This window comes from Astyanax mexicanus, chromosome 16, assembly GCF_023375975.1.
Source record: "Astyanax mexicanus isolate ESR-SI-001 chromosome 16, AstMex3_surface, whole genome shotgun sequence".
Taxonomy (NCBI): Eukaryota; Metazoa; Chordata; class Actinopteri; order Characiformes; family Acestrorhamphidae; genus Astyanax; species Astyanax mexicanus.
The window spans coordinates 14396735-14417552 of NC_064423.1; the positions used below are offsets into that span (position 1 = coordinate 14396735).

General features: G+C 37.8%; 1 protein-coding gene across 1 annotated transcript in view; it reads left to right on the forward strand.

The window, feature by feature from the left end:
- ncanb (neurocan b) overlaps positions 1-20818 on the forward strand; it is a 260750-nt gene that overhangs the window by 197924 nt on the left and 42008 nt on the right. Inside the window, exon 10 of the mRNA XM_022669610.2 lies at positions 6498-6611. Within this exon, the coding sequence (XP_022525331.2) occupies positions 6498-6611 (114 nt within the window). The remainder of the gene's footprint in view (positions 1-6497; positions 6612-20818) is intronic.

Sequence of the window (20818 nt, forward strand, 5' to 3'; positions counted from 1 at the left end):
GGAATGGAACACAAGTTGTGACATCATTTCTAGCCTCAACATCCAATTTCTGGGATAAATGGGATGTTTTATAAGTACAATACTTTTACAAGTCTGATAATTCTAATAACTCCAATAGATTTTTGCTCACATGATGCCTTCTATTTGACTTTGTATCACAATAATACAATGGTATCACTAAAGCCTTGTTTGAACTAGAGGAGGTAAGGTAATGTAATTATTAGCAATTATTCCAGTTTCTTAATGATTTTAGTTCTATCTGAATACACTATTACGTCATTTATTTTATGGAATACTCCCACTAGTTGCCAGTAAAGCTTCTGGTGTCCTTTACCTTATGTAAAAAGGGAAGTAAGAATTACAGATCCAAATTGGTTTTACAGATCCAAATTGCAGATTGCTGTGGATATATTTTATTATATAAAGTATGTGGGATTAGATCATGTGGATTTTTATCTTTCTTTGGAGGTGATGGAAGTACGTAAATCGAGTAGCCGCTCCCATTTCACTCATTTATGGTGAGATTTCTTATTCTATGCAGATCAGTCATGTATTTTACAAACAGCTTTTAGTAAAAATTCAGTACGCCGCCTTCCCAAGTAAAACATCCCATCCAAATAGGGCTTAGGTTTGATAATTATGTCTTAAAGTGTGTTAATGTACTGCAGTGTCTAATACTTTTATTCAGAAACGCATACATTACTCTCATATGGAAACCCATCCAATGGGTTTAGATAATGTGGACCTTTTTTGTTTTTGGAGGTGATGGAAGTACGTAAATCAAGTAGCCGCTCCCATCTTACTCATTTATGCTGACATTTCTTATCCTGTGCAAAGCAGTTATATATTTTACAGACATCCTTTAGTAACAATGAATTACTTTACCTCTCCAAGTTAAACTATCCATGATCATCATGTCTCAGAGTATGTTAATGTACTGCAGTGTCCAATACTTTTATTCAGAAACGCATACATTACTCTCATATGGAAACCCATCCAGTGGGTTTAGATCATGTGGATCTTTTTTGTTTTTTGAGGTGATGGAAGTACGTAAATCGAGTAGCCGCTCCCATCTCACTCATTTATGCTGAGATTTCCTATTCTATGCAGATCAGTAAAGTATTTTAAAGACATATTTTAATAAAAAATTGACTAACTCCTCCTCCCCAAGTTAAACTATCCATCCAGAGGTTGAATTAGGTTTGATAATTTTGTCGTATAGTGTGTTAATGTACTACAGTGTTTAATATTTTCATTCAGAAACACATACATTACTCTCATATGGAAATCCATTAGATCATGTGGATCTTTTTTTTTTATTTGGAGGTGATGGTAGTACATAAATTGAGTAGCTGCTCACATTGCACTCATTTATGCTGAGATTTCCTAATCTGTGCAAACCAGTCATGTATTTTACAGACATCCTTTTGTAAAAAAAAAACAAAATATTTACTTTGCCTCCCCCAAACTATCCATAACTAAAACTATCCATCCAGAGGTTGAATGAGGTTGGATAATTATGTCTTATAGTGTGTTAATGTACCACAGTGTCCAATATTTGTATTCAGAAAGGCATACAGGTCTCTCATATGGAAACTCATCCAAATTGCAGGCCTTACATGCAATAATAATGCTGTGGAGACGTGTCAAATAGCACAGAAGATAGCACAGACATGTAGATTTTCCATGTAATCCCTTCACCATGATCCATGGGTTTAACTGTCTAGACCTGCTAAAGCTCTCGCTGCGTGAAATCGGCCGGCTCTTTGACTCTGAGATGTCTCCTGCTTCATTACGGGGGAGTTCTGCTTTCATCCCAGCGTACCTCACCTTACTGTAAAAAGCTCATTAGTCCAGCCGTGGGAGATTCTCACTCCGGGCGAAAACGCAGAGACGATCCAACCCAGCCGCTACCTTTGCCTTCTCTCCGTGGCCCATGAGATACCTTCAGATGCTCTGCAGACTCGGGGCGCTCGTGCACCAGCTGCGCTGTAATTGATTTTTCCCTCAGGCCTGAGATCAGCAAGGAAAGTGTAGTTACTGGCAAGCAGACCTTTGAACTGTGCAACGTGCAACGTGTGAGGGAGTGTGTGTGTACGTCCTTCTATGTCTGTGATTCAGTGTGTGTGTGTTTTAAGTTTGTGCAGACACTAATATTTCGAGATAGATGATACAGAATTAATTATTACATAAGGAAATCAAGTCTCAGATAAACTCTGTACATACATTAATTACTATTAAAAATGTAACGTTAGGAATTTCCTGTATTTACTGAGTCCTGTAAACGGCTGGGTCATAAAGGGAAAAAAATTGAGCCATGTGTCTATGTGTGTGGGTGTTTTAAAGAAAGAGAGAGAGAGAGAAAGAAAAGAAAGAAAGAGAGATCGAGATCTATTTGTACAGGAATTTTGCCCTCCTGTCTTTCTGAGGGGCAAACCTCTCTCTCAGTGACCCCGGTGTGACCCAGGGCTATTTTTCATGACTGCACGGCTCGGCTAAGCAAGGCTTTCTGCTGCACCAATTACAGCAGAGGCTTCAAACGCAGGTTTCAGCTTTTTCCACTAGTCTGTTGTGTGATTTTTATGTCAGGTATGTCTGGACTGAACTCTTTGGCCTGTAGTTCTAAACCAATGTTCTCTCTTCAAATGGATTTTTATCTGCTGGAATACTCTTCTCTGTGTAATTACATTAATTATGGCCAATAATGGCAACGGTCGAGTGCTCCGATTCCACCATTAACTGAGTCTGCTTGGGGTCATAAATTAAGCACCATTTAGGGGTCCGATTTGAAGACTTTGATTGGCTAATTTTATGATTTTATCAATGGATCAATGGATGTAGGGTTGCATGAGAATGGAAAAAATTAACATTGCAGTATTTTGTTGTTCTTTGATATATAAAATACCAGTTAAAAGTTTAGCAACACCTAGAATTTATATGTTTTTTTTTCCTTTATTTAAAGATTTAAAGGTGTTTAAAGGTGCATTATCAATAATATCTATTTTCTGGTCTATTTTCATACATAAGGTACTCTGAATTATAAGGCACGTTAAGCGACACTAGTAAGGAACAAGGGTCTCCTCATGTTTTCCACTTCGCTGAAGTCCCAAAACTTTGGAATAGGGTTTAAACCTTTTTCCAGACTGATAGATCTCAACGACATTATTTCTCATCTGTTCCTGAATTTTTTTTTGGGAAGAAATCAGCATGATGTCAAGCTTTTGGGTATATTTTCGTCTACTTGGTTTTGTCAGGCAAGTCCTTTTGTAGTGGAGTGATTTCTTGATTGGGAACAGGTGTGGCAGTAATGAGGTGTAATAAACCACAGTTATATTTTATCTAATGTTATTTTTAATTCGGCAGTGCTGTAGGGGGGTGGCGGCAAATGCACTTTTTCACGAAGAGCCATGTAGGCTTACATTTTTTCTCCATTTTAGAGTGACACACATGCAAAAAAATAAGTACCATTGGTAAAACTTTAAAATAAGGCTATAAATTGTCTATGAGGGAGTATATTAATGGTTAATAATTACAAGTAGGTTGTAAATACTTTATAAATCATTAATAAGTAGCTACAACACATAAAGTATCTCCTACCTATTTTTCTTTTTCATTAGTCAGCATTAAAATATCGGTACCACTTTAAAAGTAGGCCCTTTCATAAACAGTTTTTTAATTGTTTATAAAGGGGTTTATTAATGTTATGTATTAGGTTGTAAATACTAAATAAACCAGTTATAATACATACATAAAAAGGACAGTGGCCTGTTGTTCGCCAAATAGTGATTTTACATTCATTTACTGTAAAAACTGTTAAACTTCAAATGTTCCAGGATGGTTATCTTACTTTGTGGGTTCCATCAGTCAGTGTTAACACATCTGTTATTAACTTTAACTACACAGATTATTTCTATATTCAATAATCATAAAGGGGTGTATACTAACATAAAATAATATTACATAACTGAATTGACTTTTTCAGATATTGTCTTAGTATATATTTTAGTACAATTTTAAAATAAGGCTCATTTATAAAGGGTCTATAAATAGTCTATGAGGGAGTATATTACCAGTAGGTTGTAAATACTTTATAAACCATAAACTTAAAGTAGTTACAACACATGAAGTATATTCTACTTTTCTCTACTATTTTTTTTTCATTAGTCAGCATTAACATATCTACTAAGATAAAATATGAAAAAGTCAATTTAGTTATTAATATTATTGTATGTTAGTATACAACCCTTTATAGATATTGGCTAAATTATTAATCTGGGTAGTTAAAGTTAATAAAAGATATGTTATTAACAGAAATATTAATATTGACTAATGGAACACAAAGTAAAATAAGCTTCCTGGAAGATCAGGGGTTTAACAGTTTAACAGTAAGTGAACGTAAAATCACTATTTGGCCAACAACAAGACTGTTGAACTTTTTATGCATGTGTTGTAACTGGTTTATTTAGTATTTAAAACCTAATAAAGAACATTAATAAACCCCTTTATAAACTATTAATAAACCTTTTATGTATATATATATATATTCTTTTTTACACTGTTTTAAATACATTTAGGTGTTTCCCTGTCGCAATCCAAGAACCATCGATCACTTGCTCTGTTGCTCCTCAAATAACCACATTGATAGATTTAATCAATCTTATTAATTACACCTCCTGGCGTTGTCCGGATGTCACACAATAGTAGATATACTGATTTGTGAAGTAAATGAAAGAGACCACGCTTTCAAATGCAGACAAGAGCTCCAGTGACCATGAATACATCATCTGCACTCATCTGCTGCCCACTGTCACACCTATTCACTGCAGCTCCATTCAGATTACAGGTGCAGGTCCAGAGCAGCGTTCCTGACCCTGACTGCATGACTGGCACAGCAAGCACTACACAAAACGTCACCGGGAATTTAATTGCTGAGTATAATTACAGTCTGAACAAAGTGGTCTAGCTTTTTAACACTGTAAAGCACTGTGCAGCATTCTGGGCAGTCACGGATGTGAGTCATGCTTTAATAAGAATTCATCAGAATCAGGAATGTTTTTTTAAATTGTTCCAGCATTTGACTGACTAATATACGTGTGTTCTATTGTCTTCTGGTGGTCCAAGTTTGTTCTTGGCCTTATTAGTTTTATTGCAGTTAGTTAGTTAAGATACGTTCTTGCTTTATTATGTCTCCTCAGAAACTTATTTCACTGTGTTCTATTTAAAAAATTCAGCAGTTATGGAAGAGAATATCAGAGTAATGAGGACTGCATTTATCTGAAGTTCAACTGCTGATCCTGGATACTGGTGGCATTCTTTCTAATTGCCATAGTGTTTTCTGAGTCTTACCTAATGATACACTCATTCTAAGTGGTAATGTACCTAAATTGGCTTTTTAACTAATGCAAGAATACAGAAATATATGTCAGATAAATGCCAATATTCTAACTTTGGTTTTTGCGTTTGTGTCATAAAGGTTTAAAGAAAAGTCACAGGTCTTTGCCCATTCACAGGCTTCTGTCAGGTCACAGGCCTTTGCCCATTCACAGGCTTCTGCCCAATCACAGGCCTTTTAACAGTCACAGGCTTCTGTCCAATAGCAGACCTTTTCCTAGTCACAGGCCTTTTCCCAGTTACATGCTTCTGCCCTGCCCAGGCTTATTCGCGTTTAACAGGCTTCTGCCCAGTCACAGGCTTCTGCCCAATCACAGGCCTTTGCCCAATCAAATGCTTCTGCACTGCCACAGGCTTGTTCTCTTTCACAGGCTTCTGTCCAGTCATTGGCTTCTGCCCATTCACAGGCTTCTGCCCAATCACAGGCTTCTGCCCAATCACAGACCTTTTTCCAGTCACAGGCTTATGCCTAATCACAGGCCTTTTCCCAGTCACAGGCTTCTGCCCAATCACAGGCCTTTGCCCAGTCATTGGCCTTTTCCCAGTGACAGGCTTCTGCCCAGTCACAGGCTTTACAAGTACTATTTCACATGCTCTGTGCATTTACACATTCCAACCAGAAAGATCTCTAAATTCCGCAAAACCTTACATATTGTTGCACTTTAAAATTGGCTTTTTAGGCTGTGCGACAGTGTTAGTAAATTGTCAATAAACAGTTTGTACCTAGCAGTGTTCATCAGTTTAAAACATTGTGTTCCCAGTACCCTTTAAAAAAGCTACTGTTAAAACGCAATATTTAAGTCAATATGAACCAATCTGGGTTGTTTCCAGCCCAGGAAGTTTAATAGTCTGCTGTAAAATAAGCCATCTGGGACATTATCAGCACTTTGATGGTTGTTTCAAAATATTGAGTCAGTTGCAGCTGCTGGACTGAGTTTTTAGAGAGGTTTCAGCTGAATTTCAGGAGCACTTGCATTATAAACTGCTGTGGAAATTGAGTTTCCTGCTCATTTCCAGCAAGTTCAGTCACATAAAAGCTAACCTGAAGTGTCCTGCTGTGATTCTTTTACCCATCTGAATGTTTCTCTCTCCTGTCTCTGTGACAGATATCGATGAGTGCCAGTCGGGTCCGTGTCAGAATGGAGGAACCTGCATTGATGAGATCAACTCCTATGTGTGTCTGTGTTTACCCAGCTATGGAGGAGCCACATGTGAAAAAGGTAATTTAATAACACTCAATTAAACTCATTTACTCTTCACAAACACTGTAGATTACAGACCTGAGCTCAGCATAACTGAGGATCCTGATATTAACATTGAAGGTAGTTAGGTGGGTATGTAGGAAGGTAGGTGTGTATGTAAGACCATTAAGTTGGTAGGTAGGTAGGCAGGTAAGTAGGAAGGTATGCAGAGTGGTAGGTTAATATATATGTATGCCTTTGCCCAGTCAAATTCTTCTGCCCAGGCACAGGCTTCTGCCCATTCACAGGCTTCTGTCCCTTTATAGGCTTCTGCCCAGGCACAGGCCTTTGCCCTGTCACAGGCCTCTGCCCATTCACAGGCTTCTGTCCCTTTATAGGCTTCTGCCCAGGCACAGGCCTTTGCCCTGTCACAGGCCTCTGCCCATTCACAGGGCTTCTGTCCATTAACAGGTTTTTACCCAGGCACAGGCCTTTGCCCAGGCACAGGCTTAGACACAGGCTTCTGCCCAGGAACAGGCTTCTGCCCACTCACAGGCTTCTTCCCATTCACAGACTTCTGCCCATTTAAAGGCTTCTGTCCATTTATAGGCTTATGCCCACTCACAGGCTTCTGCCCATTCACAGACTTCTGCCCATTCACAGGCTTTTGCTCACTCACATTCTTCTGCCCATTCACAGGCTTCTGCCCATTCACAGGCCTTTGCCCAGTCACAGGTTTTTGCCCAGCCATAGGCTTCTGCCCATTCACAGGATTCTGCCCAGTCACAGGCTTCTGACTGGGCACAGGCCTTTGCCCAGTCACAGGCTTCTGCCCAGCCACAAACTTCTGCCCAGGCAGAGGCTTCTTTCCAGCACAGGCCTTTTTTTACTTTTGCCCTTTCTACAGTAGCTCGAAACAACACAATTTAACACAAACAATTAAAGAGCACACAGGAAATATACATATTCCTCCAGCATTCCTCCCAACACTTTGCCCATATTTCATTATATAATGTACCTAAAAAGGTTATGTGCACCTTTTCTTCATAAATTATTGAGTATTAGTGTAAAATATTAATGTGAAGCTGTACTAAAATAAATAAGGCTGAATGCAGATGTGTATTTGTGTAGTTGGGCCGGGTTCCTCTGAACAGCTACAGTCTGCAATATTAATCTGAACCTGACAGGACCTGACTGCTCACCTCAGGTTCAGGAAAGGTTCAGGCATCATTCCTAAAACATGTGTCGAGCTCGGCTTCGCACTTTACTTTCAGGTTCTCATGGCCTGCTTCTCACTTTTAAAGATAGTGATCTGGCTGTATCATCACAGCCGGAGAACTTTTTTGTATTGCTCTTATACATCCATCTAGATCCTGGGATCTTTACAGCTTTTCACTAAGTGCATTAGTATTCATACAGTAAGCTTCCAGACATACAGTGGTTTGAAAAAGTTGGGGCACCTCTGATCATTTTTATATAATTTTCCTTTATAAATCATTGGTCCTTTAGATCAGCAATTTCTGTTAAATATATCTTATAGCAGATGAACACATTAGTGATATTTGAGGAGTGAAATTAAGTTTAAAGGATTTACAGAAAGTGTGCAATAATTCTTTAAACAAAGTAAAACAGGAAGGTGCATAAATTTGTTCACCCCATCAGAAGAATGACATCAATATTTAGTAGATCCTCCTCTTTTTTTCCAGAAATAACAGCCTCTAAACGCTTCCTATAGCTTCCAATGGTAGTCTGGCTTCTGGAGGTATTTGAAGGTATTTTGAAGCATTCTTCTTTACTAAACATCTCCAGTTCAGTCAGGTTTGATGGTTTGATGGTTTCTGAGTGTGAACAGCTCGGTTTAAATCAGACCACAGATTTTCAATAATATTCAGGTCTGGGGACTGAGATTATCATTCCAGAACGGTGTACTTGTTCCTCTGCATGAATGCTTTAGTAGATTTTGAGCAGTTTTTAGGATTGTTGTTACTGATTCTTGAACATTGTTTTTTCAGTTCTGTTTCTGGAATTTATCAATCAATCAATCCATCAATCCATCAATCCACTTGATTTCCACTCAGTAAATACATTGAAGGTAACCCTCATTTTCAATGCAGCCGAGCATATACGAAATTAAAAGGATTTAAAAATGTATTAAAAAAAAGGATATGCAGACAGGCTAAACTGTAAAGCAATAAAACAAAGAGATAAATTAGTAGAATAATAAAATATAAAGACAGTTAAAGAAATGAAAGACTAAAATAAAGAAAATTATAAAAAAGTAGTAATGGAACTAAATTATAACAAACAAAAGGAAGAAATAAATGAAATAAAAAGGTAAAAGGACAAAAGTAAAAGCAGTAAAATAAATAAAATAAAAGGAATAAAAGGTAAAACATAAAATGAGATAAAAAGACAAAATAATAAAAATAAATAAAAAGGTAAAAGAAAAACTCAACTAAAACAGTTACAGGCTGTCTGAAAATATACAACTGCATAATTGTGTTTAAAGAATTTGTTTTAAAGAAAAAAATTTTGAAAGTGGGTGTGGCAGAATAAGGTGGATAGTACCACATTAGCAACCACAATTATTAAGGCAGTTATTATTTGGCTGTTATTGTTGGTGAATGCCATCTTAACTAGCGTTATTATAAGAAATATCAGCTTTTTTTATTTGGTATTTTCATGATGGTTGGCTGGTTTAAGTCAGTTAAGTTTGTTTCCAAAGATACAGAGATATTCAGGTTTAGACTTCAGTTGAGATCAGAGATTTCAGAGAATTTTCTCCCTCAGTTTGGTGTGGTGTAAATTGTTTTATAAATTTATGAAAAATGTTAATATAGCAAGAAGTTTCTGTGTTCCAGTGCATATATCTGTGCTTTAACACTAAATGCTGAAACTCTACACTTTCAAACACATTGAGCAGTGAACGCAGCACAGACTGCATGTGCATGGACACAGCGTTTGTTCATAGCTGTGGTAATTAGCGTTATCTGGCTAATATATCAGTTTAAACTGCGCCTTATCAGCAGTTTAGCTCAAATAAATGGACTATATTTGATAGCTGGGTCGGATCGAGACGGGATCACGTTCTCACCAAAGTGAACCGCTCCAGAGTTCATTTGGGACCAGACCGAGACCACCTCCTCTAGCTGGTTTGATCCGCACCCGAGTGTGATTACAGAGTTCATTTTAACCGGATCAAATAGTGCTGGTGTGAAAACGCCCCTAAAACCTGGTGCCAGGTTCAGTTTAACCCACAGCTTGTAGGTGTTTAGTATGCCATCCCCTGACCCTCCACCTGAGCGTGAAGACACCAGGCAGTGAGGTGTTCAGTCTACTCTAAAAATCAGAGAGAGAGAGAGAAGGAGAGAGAGAGAAGGAAAGCAGGACAGAGGAAAAAAGTGAGCCACAGTGCTCTTGTGATCGCTCTACTGGAGTGAAACACACCTTCACCTGATTACTCACCCAGCACACACACACACACACACACACACTAGACACAGTTTAAGATAGGAGGATACCCGCCTGGAATCTACAGTCTATTCCTCACACACACTCTCTCACACACACACACACTCCCTCTTTGTTTTGTAAAGTGCTGCAGAAGAGCCTGCTGTGAAAGAGTCTTCATGCTTCATGTGGAGCAGCAGGCCGGAATGGGCTGTGGGCTACCTCCGCTCCGCCTGCTGGATAAAGTGTCCTGCTGAATTATTAAACAGTGACACACTGTAGAGCAGAAGCAGCAGGCTGGCTGATTATGCAATAATATACAGAGTATTGCAGAATATTAAACTCAGACTCCTATTTTCACTTTATTAATGCATGTATATGGAGCTCCTACAGATCAGCTGATTAAACAATATGTAGGTCACGTGTAGGTTAAATAACTTTGCACAGAAATTGCACTAAACTGATGCTCATGAAGGAACAACAAATGCATCATTCATGACTCTCCTACTGAAGAGACATTATGCAGCGCACTGTACTGTTTTCAACACATACGGAAGCTTGCAAAAGTCAGTAATGCTTTATAATACAGCCGGCTTTTTAAAGGGGAAGTTCCCTTTACTTACGGTCTAACTTCTCTGGATTAACAAGTACATTCAAAATACTTAACAAGTCCTATATAAATAAAGTACAACCAGGAACAAGAGTATTGTAACAACTAGGTAAGTTTCTGAAACTTACTTTGTACTTTCACAACACTTATGGTGTAACTGTTCTCTATGAATCATTATATACAAAATACCTATGGGGTCCTACTCATACTTTAAATGTATGTACAAATAAAGCACAGGAGATGCTGCAATTTCCTTAAACTTTTGGTGCAATTTTCATATAAAATAGTATATAATAATTTTACCTTTTGTTCATGGCAGTTATGAAGGCTTCATTCCAGTCAAACCCCAGGTAAACATTATTATTCTAATTATTTTATGAGTTTGTCACGGGTGGAGCAGCTAAAATCAGTCAGGGTGGAGTAGGAAGAAAAGATACAGTATGTCAAAACTAAAATACAATAAAATATTTATAATCTATAAAACAATCAGAAATGCACAACTGTTATTTTACCCCCATTGCCTACATTAGCCAATAAAAGAAAATAGATGAAAAAACAAGCGAATCAGGAAAAGCCCTAATGGACGTCAACTCGTAAATTAGCATTCATGGCCTCGCCCACTTTGGCTTGTGCCCACCCACTACATAGCCATGGAGGGAGTGTCACAGTGCTATTAGCCAGTCAGAGGCTAGAATACTCATGAGTATTCATGAGTAAGAAACAACATCCTGTGGTTCTTTCCCGCCCATTCCTCCACCCAACTGAAACAGAGGACCAGAGCTATTTTGGAACAAAAGTTCATACTAAAGATGTCAGTATAGAGTAAAAATCAAGGCCATCTTTCTTTTCTTTAATATATAGATAGACACTATGTCTGGTAATTTTCTATTGTGTACTACAGGGGTTGGACAAAGGAACTGAAACACCTGGTTTTAGACCACAATAATTTATTGTCCCGATGGACAGTTCTGGTGGAAACAGGAGAGTTGAGGTGCACATTGAATTCTGCCGTGATTTGGGCAGCCGTGGTTTTATGTTTCTTGGATACAATCCGGGTTAGTACCCGAACATCCCTTTCAGACAGCTTCCTCTTACAGCATCCACAGTTAATCCTGTTGGATATGGTTCGTCCTTCTTGGTGGTATGCTGACATTACCCTGGATACCGTGGCTCCTGATACATCACAAAGACTTGCTGTCTTGGTCACAGATGCGCCAGCAAGATGTGCACCAACAATTTGTCCTCTTTTGAACTCTGGTATGTCACCCATAATGTTGTGAGCATTGCAATATTTTGAGCAAAACTGTGCTCTTACCCTGCTAACTGAACCTTCACACTCTGCTCTTACTGTGCCTTAATGTGCAATTAATGAAGATCAGGCTGCTCCAGGCTGCTCCAATTTAGTCATGTAACCTCCTACACTAAAATGACAGGTGTTTCAGTTTCATTATCCAACCCCTGTAATTGTTATCCCTTTTGATCATTACTCCCCACTGCAAACGTCTAAAAGTTGCCAGCAAATGGCCCAGAAGCTTCTTTTACACATTATTGTAGATTCTTGTACTTCAAAACTATGTAAAAGTATGAATAGTTGCAGGAAACATCTCCTAATTACAATAAAGAAACTCGTTGTTTTCGTTAGCATTGTTAGCATGCCCCAAACAAACTGGTGTGGTAGAGTGAACAGGATCACAGCTGCAGTACTGCTGGAGCAAGATTGAGTATTCCAGATTGGTGGAAGAAAAAATCTATAACCTTTGATACGGACAAAGCAACATCTGAGAAGTTTAAAGAACATAGAGTACAAACATTGGACTTTCAGCTTAATTTAAAAAAACAAAGGCTTTAACAATAAGAAAAGGACAAGTTTTACAATTAGTGGTGGACATGTAAAACTGATGGGCAGCTTTCTCAGGCTTGGATCAATTATTGGCAACAAAGGATCCTACTGTGAAGAAGTTATTGATCAGAATTGTCCGGGCTGTGTTCTCTTCTGTGTTACATTATGGATGTGAAAGCTGGACAGTACAAAAGATAGCCTGTAAACTTTGGGGTCAGCAAAGAGAAGTTTTAAGGAAAGAAAACAGAAGATGGATCTTTAAAGTTTCTTCAAATTCAAGATAAGAAAACCAAACTGATCTGAGCTGTTTGCTAGAATGGAACCATCACGAAATAAGAAAAGAGCAACAGTCAACATTAGGGATATTTTGCAGAAATGTCTTTAATATTCTCCCAAGAAATTGGAATCATCTTGATACAGTAACTGTAAAGGTACTTATGGTAGAAGTGTCTGATACCCCTTCTTAGTATTATCCACTGTTTGCAGAGAGTCTAAGACCCTTAACTGGTGGATGAATTGGTGGAGAATACGGGTTCAACACCAATAAGGACATGATTTCTGATTGAATGAATGAAAGAAAGAAGTGAATTTACACTTCATTTAAACACACAAGGACACTTCAATCAACACTCTAGACACCTTTAACCTTTACAACACACCAACACCATCGCACACCTCAACGAGAAGCAATAGCCAGTCATCTGGAGGACTGCATTGGGCACTAAAGCATTGACCCAGAACAGAGCGCCAATCCATATCTGGTATCAATCAATACACACAAACAAACACTAACCAGACCAAATTAATCTAAACAATCAAAGTCATCAATTCACCTGATTTCTATGTTTTTGGAATATGGAAGAAGACCAGAGTCCCCAGAAGAAAAAACAAAGGAAACTCCTTCCAGGCTTGGAGGTCAATCATGGAAAATGGAAAAAAAAGTGGTTGTTCACAATCTGAAGTTTGTCTAAAGGACTTCTGGGAAGAAGCTGGCTTTTCATTCCATTTTCTTAAAGAAAACTTAGCACTAAATGGCTTAAGACAACTTTATACATATTACATCATTTAACTGACACTCCTATCCACAGCTGTTTACAAGATTACTCGTATTCCATACTTTAGGTGACCCAATGTAGAGTTAGGAGTCTTGCCCAAGGACTCCTATTAGGGTAGCACAAAATAATCACCCTGGGCATTGAACCCTAGTCTCCTACATGATGTGGTACCCCACTGGCAAATAGTGGTGCTACCCTAGTACACAACAGTGTGCTGCACTTGCATGTCACACATGCTAATGAGATTAGCTCATCTCCTCATTAATAAACACTGTGTTTACCGACTGGCTGCTGAACTCAGATCTGCGTTCGGTTACTAAGAAGAAGAACTGCTTGTGCTAATGTTTGGTTTGGAGCACTAACAGAGTGGCACATTTGCATTGGAGTTGGAGAGCAACAATTTGGATCTTGTTTTTCACAAGATGTGTTAAATATACAAGCAAACACTCCCCTTTGATTAGTGTGATCAAAGCGGCATCTGCTCGCGTGTCAGGTTAATTTCTCTGCTCTTTCAGTCTCCTGTGTAACAGGACTCCGAGCTCGCCTGGCCTCCACGCGCCGACGCCGCTTTTGAAGCTTGCCTCCCTCGACGAGACCTTCCAGTTTCCATGGAGACCGGATTCGATAAGTTTTCCCCCTTCGCCAAACTTGTAAAGTGACCACGGCACTTTTGGACGGTGGCCGCCCGCAGCCTGGCTCGGGGTAGACGTGCGGTGACGCCTGTCTCTACGAGCCAGTTAGTGCTTTGTGCTGATTTCTGATCAGTTACAGAGTGTGGAGTTCTCCTTCAGCTCATTTTTTTGTGATGATTTTTTTTTTTGTGATCAACTTTTCAGCACAAAAGAGAGACAATATAACATGGGCAGATACAGATATAGAGGATAAAACATCTCAGTCACTGTCAAACCAAATAAATAGAGAAAAAAATACAATATTGGCTAATGAGATAAAAGGAAGTCCTTAAGGGTTGATCTAATGGTGTCCCAACCCATAAGTGTATCTGCTTTAGCTTTATTTTCATCATTTCAGCCGTCTGTTCAAGAGAGAAAACTATTGTTTGCAGAGTCAATTCAAGTCAATTCAATACTATAGTCTTTTATATATCTATAGTATTAAGTCATCACTTAATAAACAAAGACATAGATTTTTGTCAATATGGATTTCAAGCATATCGGAAATTGTAAGTAGAATGTAGTCCCAGAATTTAGAAATCACACTGCACTCCCACAATATATGTAAAAATGTACCAACAGGGGGCTTCTGGTATGAAGCGAGAGGGGTGAGATGTGTGCGGACGGAGCTCCACAAACTTTTGATCATTTCTGAATAAAAGGTGATAATTTATCGCTTCAAAACAGGCAAATTGACTTTTTTCAGTGCCTAAACCTGATATTTGTTGAGGAATCATGCAGAAACCAAAGCGTCACGCTCTCGACTCGCACTGCCGAGGCTAGCACTGAGCTAACTCCGACACTGCTAAAAGAAATGCTAACTACTACGATTCACAAGGAGATTTCCTTCAGACTACAAAAAATCAAGAAATAAATGTACCAACAGAATCAGTGTTACAGACAGTACAGTAAGCCGTGGGGACCTTGTCCATTTTGTATCTTAAGTATGGAGTGAAATAAGCCCTATGTGTACATTTATAATTAATTAAAAGTAATTTTAGTGCGGAAGGATTCATGGCTAAATTGGAGCAGCCTGGTGGCCAATCTTCATTAATTGCATATTACACCAGTAAGAGCAGTGTGTGAAGGTTCAATTAGCAGGGTAAGAGCACAGTTTTGCTCAAAATATTGCAATGCACACAACATCATGGGTGACATACCAGAGTTCAAAAGTGGACAAATTGTTGGTGCACATCTTGCTGGCACACCTGTGACCAAGACAGCAAGTCTTTGTGATGCATCAAGAGCCACGGTATCCAGGGTAATGTCAGCATACCACCAAGAAGGACGACCCACATCCAACAGGATTAACTGTGGACGCAAGAGGAAGCTGTCTGAAAGGGATTTTATCCAAGAAACATAAAACCACGGCTGTCCAAATCACGGCAGAATTCAATGTGCACCTCAACTCTCCTGTTTCCACCAGAACTATAAATCATTGTGGTCTAAAACCAGGTGTTTCAGTTTTATTGTCCAACCCCTGTAGATTCTTCGAGGTACTATAGTTAGATTAGGCCGTATCTCATCCCACATAGGTTGGAATGCAAGATGTTCCAGTTCCTTTTCCAATTTAAAGGTTATTTCTAAGGGAGAGTAGGATCTATCTATAACATTTGTAGATGCATTCAATTCATAACCAGTCGTTGTCTGGGGGCTTCAGGCCAGCTTAGAGCCTTAGGCATTTGATTAGTTTGCTTGCCTTGTTGCAACGGGTCTGATTTCAACACATCAACTTCAAGAACTCCATGTTCACTTGCTTCCTACCATGTTAATCCTTTAACAGGTGGCTTTGGAACCAGAGTGTTTATGTTTTTCACTTTACTGTGTTGGGATTTAACAGACTGGGTTTTAATGTGTTAGTGATTAGTGATTAGTGTAAAACATGCTTTGAATGGGTGAATAGGGCTTTTATTTATTCGTTGTTGAGAGGTTTTTCATATTTTGGACATTTAAAAGTGTATATTTCAGTTGCAGTGGCACTCTTCACTGTTTTATTTATTTGCTCTCTCTGGTCTGGTTCAAGCTTAACCCCTCCCCCCATCCCTTTTCCACTGCTGCTTACTTCAGCACATCAACTCATGTAGCATCTTAAAGAAGGACTGGCAGTTCAGTTTCTGCCCAGCTGGCACCGGTGATAAACGCCAGGCTCGGCTAATCGTCAGAACTTGACAGAGAGAGAAGTGAGAGAGAAGTGCATGAAAAAAGGCGCTGCAGTCGCTCTCCTTGCAGAACAAGTAATTTGCGAATTGAATGAATCGGCAGTTAGGGTGTAGTTTATCTAATTAATCCCAAAAGCTGACAGTCTCATTCTCAAGAGGATCCTTCATGATACAGTATATACACTACGTTCAAATGGTTATGGACACACTTTCTAATCAATTCAGGCCACTAACAGCGTAGTTTACGACTCATCTGCTGCTTGGGATGGAAATTGCCAGTGTACTGTTGGCCTTTAACTGGATCAGGTTTGGTCTAGAACCATTAAACTTCAATTTGGGATTGCCAGAGTTTACCAGATGTGCTGTAATTAGGCTGTATTTGGGCAAAAAAAATGGTGTGATTTCTGTGCAAAATGTCTACATTTGTCCAAATTTGGCCTTACTGCACTAAAAAAAGGATGAGTAAAATTTATATAAAAAAGTTTCGCAACTTTCTGCATTTGCTTTTTTTAAGTAAATTTAATTTCAGGTGAATTTAAGTAACTTCAACTCTGGTTTAAGACTTAAATGTTACATAGAGTAAATAAGTGAACTGAACTTCAGTCAATCCTTTCTTTTAGTAAACATTAGTTAATTTATTTTTGCTGAATCAATCCTTTTTTTAGCAACCTTTACTTAATTTCTGCATACAATATAACCTAATTACAATCACCTAATTTATACAATATTACTGAAATAGTTTATGATACATGATATATTATAATTCCTAAAAAGTAGAAATATTTTTAGTTAAAAAAACTATGTGTTGAGACAGTGTAATATGTGTTTTTTAACTATAAATATTTAAATTTAAGGAATTATAATATATTATGTATAAATTAAGTAATTGTTATTAGGTAATATTTTATGCATAAATTAAGTAAAGTTTACTAAAAGGAAGGATTGACTGAAGTTCAGTTCACTTATTTACTCTATGCAACATTTAACTCTTGAAACCGAGTTGAAGTTACTTCAATTTAAAACTGAAATAAAATTTACTTAAAAAAAGCAAAAGCAAAAAGTTACGAAACTATTTTAAAGTAAATTGTACTTATCATTTTCTTTTCAGTGTGTGGATTTGGTGGTCATCGCTGATCTACATATGCAGGCCAGTGAAACGTGAGGTCATGACCCTGTTGTTGGGATGGGAATGGCCAGTGTTTCAAGCAGAATAAAATATTTTGTATTTCCTTAAACACTATCAAGTACACAAATAAAAAATAATAATAATTTTAGTCATTATGTCTTGGGAAGACTGGATAAAACATTTTTGACATTATTTTGGCCCAGTTAGGGCCCTTACAGGTCACTTATCCCAAATAGTTACCAGTTCTAGGCCAAATAAAGTTCTAAGCCAGGAAAGATAACTTACAGGTCATTTGTGGCAATGACGGAAATAATGTGGGCCAAATCTAGCCCAGGTGTGGCACCTGCATTTAAGGTTTGTCGTCTTAGATAGCAAATGGGTCGTAGCCGAGTTTTGGCCCACGTATATACTTTCATCTGGCCATGACGTTGCTGTAGAACTACAGCTGGCTGCAAGTGGGCCAAGTTTGGGCCAAAAAAGAAATGCTTAAAAAAAAACCATTTACATTGTATTCTGCATGTGCACTCTAAAACTTGACAAGTTAAATAAACTCAAACGATTTGAGGAAACCGATTGCCTTAAACATTTTAGGTTTAATAACTCAAACATTTTGAGCATTAATTATTTTTTAGAATGAGTGTGAATAATGCACATAATCATTGTTATATAGAATTGAGTGAATCACATGACTTATGCTAACTATGTTCATAGTGTAATTGTTAGTTTATTTAAGTATTTTGGACTCATGTGCACTGTAAACCCTAATAAGTTAAGTCTACTCAAATCATTTTTTTTTTTGTAATTCATTGGCTCAAATGAATTAAGTTCATTTTAAAACTGTGTGGAGTTGAACAATTGTTCACATAAACACATAAATGAGCAGCTCAGAAAAAGGATGCTTGTTCTTACAGCCTACAACACAGAGGCCGAGCAGTTAATTATGATACTGTATATGAACTACAAGTTTACCTAAGGAAGCCTGGAGGGAATCACTACACACTGATATTGAGTTTCAGAAACTGTTGGACACACCCAGTATGCAAAATCATTTTTATCATTTTGCCAGAAGCCAATGATAAAAAAGAAGCTGTTAATGGCAACAGACCAAACTCAGTTACTATAAGTTGGTTTAACTCAAAGATCTACGTTTGGATGTATATAATAGTTGTGTCAACTCATTAAAATTAAGTATGTCTGCCTTAAGAAATGCATTACACCTTAATGCAACTTAAATTCACTGTTTTTACACAACTCCAGCAAATCAAGTTGAGGTAACTCATTTACAACTATTACAGTAAAATAAATAGGCTGTAGTTATAAAAACGTCCTGTTAAACAGCATCAACTTTTTTCATTTGAGGAAACCGATTGCCTTAAATTATTTAAGTTACACTAACTCAAAGAGCAGTTCCTGAGAACTGAGAAAAAAAGTGTCTTGCAATTTATGTTTTTTTTTTGTGATTTCCTATCTCTTAGGAGTAAATAAAACAGATTACCATTTAGACTTTTTCAAATTTATTTTTATTTTTATAGCATGTCCACTATAGTGGACATCAGCACTATTTTAATCTCGGAACAATGAAACTTAACAAGTTAAACAATATCAATAATACCAGGATATATTGGACTTTTATTCTGTATTCATTTTAGTTTGTTGAATTTAGGGATTTAAAAGAAACAAGTTATTAGTGGGATTATTCAATCCCAAAGTAATTAAACTGCTCTCAGACTTCATTAAATAATTCCTAACAACCTCAGAATAAATAAAACACATGGATTTCATAGTAAAAATGCAATAAATAAAGAATATTTTACTCATCCTTTCTCCTTCCATAAAATGTGCTTGTTGTTATAGAAGCCATTTTGTAGAAATAGGAAATAGAATTTGTCAGTACCCCACCCCTAAACATGTGGTATCACTGGAAAGCCCAGGATGTCCTCTTTAAGCTACAGCAGGAATTATTAGTGTAACTCAAACAAGTAAAATGAGAGATGCAGAAACAAAATGTCCACTACAGAGGACACAAATGAATAGGCCAGGTCTCAGGAGGATAAATGAAGAAGAAGAAGGCAACACATCATTTTTGAGTTAGTTTGACTTCTGTGATATTTAAGTTATGTTAACTTAATTAGTTCAGTAAGAAATGCAGTAAGGTTTTTACAGTGTGGGCCAGTAAGCCACTTTTGGTCCACAATATATGTGGTATATTATTGCCACAACTTAAGTGATCCATATTTGGGCCAGAATTGTCTGCCATTTGAGCCACCTGTAGAGTGTTTGTACAGTATTTCTACTGCTAAGACTATTTTGGGCCAAAACAGAACAATGATTGTTTGCTAGAATGAGATTGGCAAGTGTTGTTGTTCTATAGCAGTATATGTGCCAGTTAAAGGTGTAAGTAAGGGCCAAAAGTGGGCTACAGCTCTTTTCCTATCTAGGATGGGCACTATGGACTACTATGGACACGTCATTCGGGTTGTCATGACACTTGAACTCTGGGCCACAATTGGCCTACTTGCGGCCTACAGTGTGAAATATACAGCATTTCTATTTTGGGCCCAACTCAAACCATTCCTAAGTGGTGTGTGGCCAGAACTGGGCCATGCCACCTTTGCTGGGATGTATCTGGGATATCCTGTAACTGAGATTCCTTGTAGAGGAAAGTTTTACACAAAATGTTTAGAATCAAAAGGAAAAACTGTATGTTGCAAATTCTAATATAGCAAAAAATATAGCAAATACATATTTTTAAATATACTTGGTTACTTTATTATCCTTTGCATTTATTTAAAAAATATTACTGTTTGAATTTCACTTTTGTCTTTTATTTGTGTGTTTTTATGAATTTTCTGTGGATTTCTTTTTATTTTTCTGTGAAAGACTTTTGCTTCTGGAATCTCTCCTTTGCTTCTGCTTCAGTTTTTTGCTTCCGAGTTTTGGCACAGTTTTCATGGGTGGGCGGGGCTTAGAAGAAGGCGTCCCCCTTGAATCTTCATTGGTTAGCTGGTTTTGGACTAACTGGTGGTTCCCTGAACCCTCGTCTGAGACTGACCAACAGCAGCAGGTACTTTTTCCAGTTAAATTTCATACAAACATTATGGTTAATGTATATTAATTTACTGAACACATGTTTCACTCTATTAAAAAGCTTACATTAGCAAGTAATGAGCTTTCTCTATGGCTCTGCGAACCAGTGCTCAGTCCAAAACCATCTGACCAATGGAGATTCAAGGGAAACGCCTTCTTCTAAGCCCCGCCCACCCGTAAAAAAAAGTGTGCCAAAACTCAGAAGCAAAAAACTGAAAAAGAAGCAAAGAAGAGATTCCAGAAGCAAA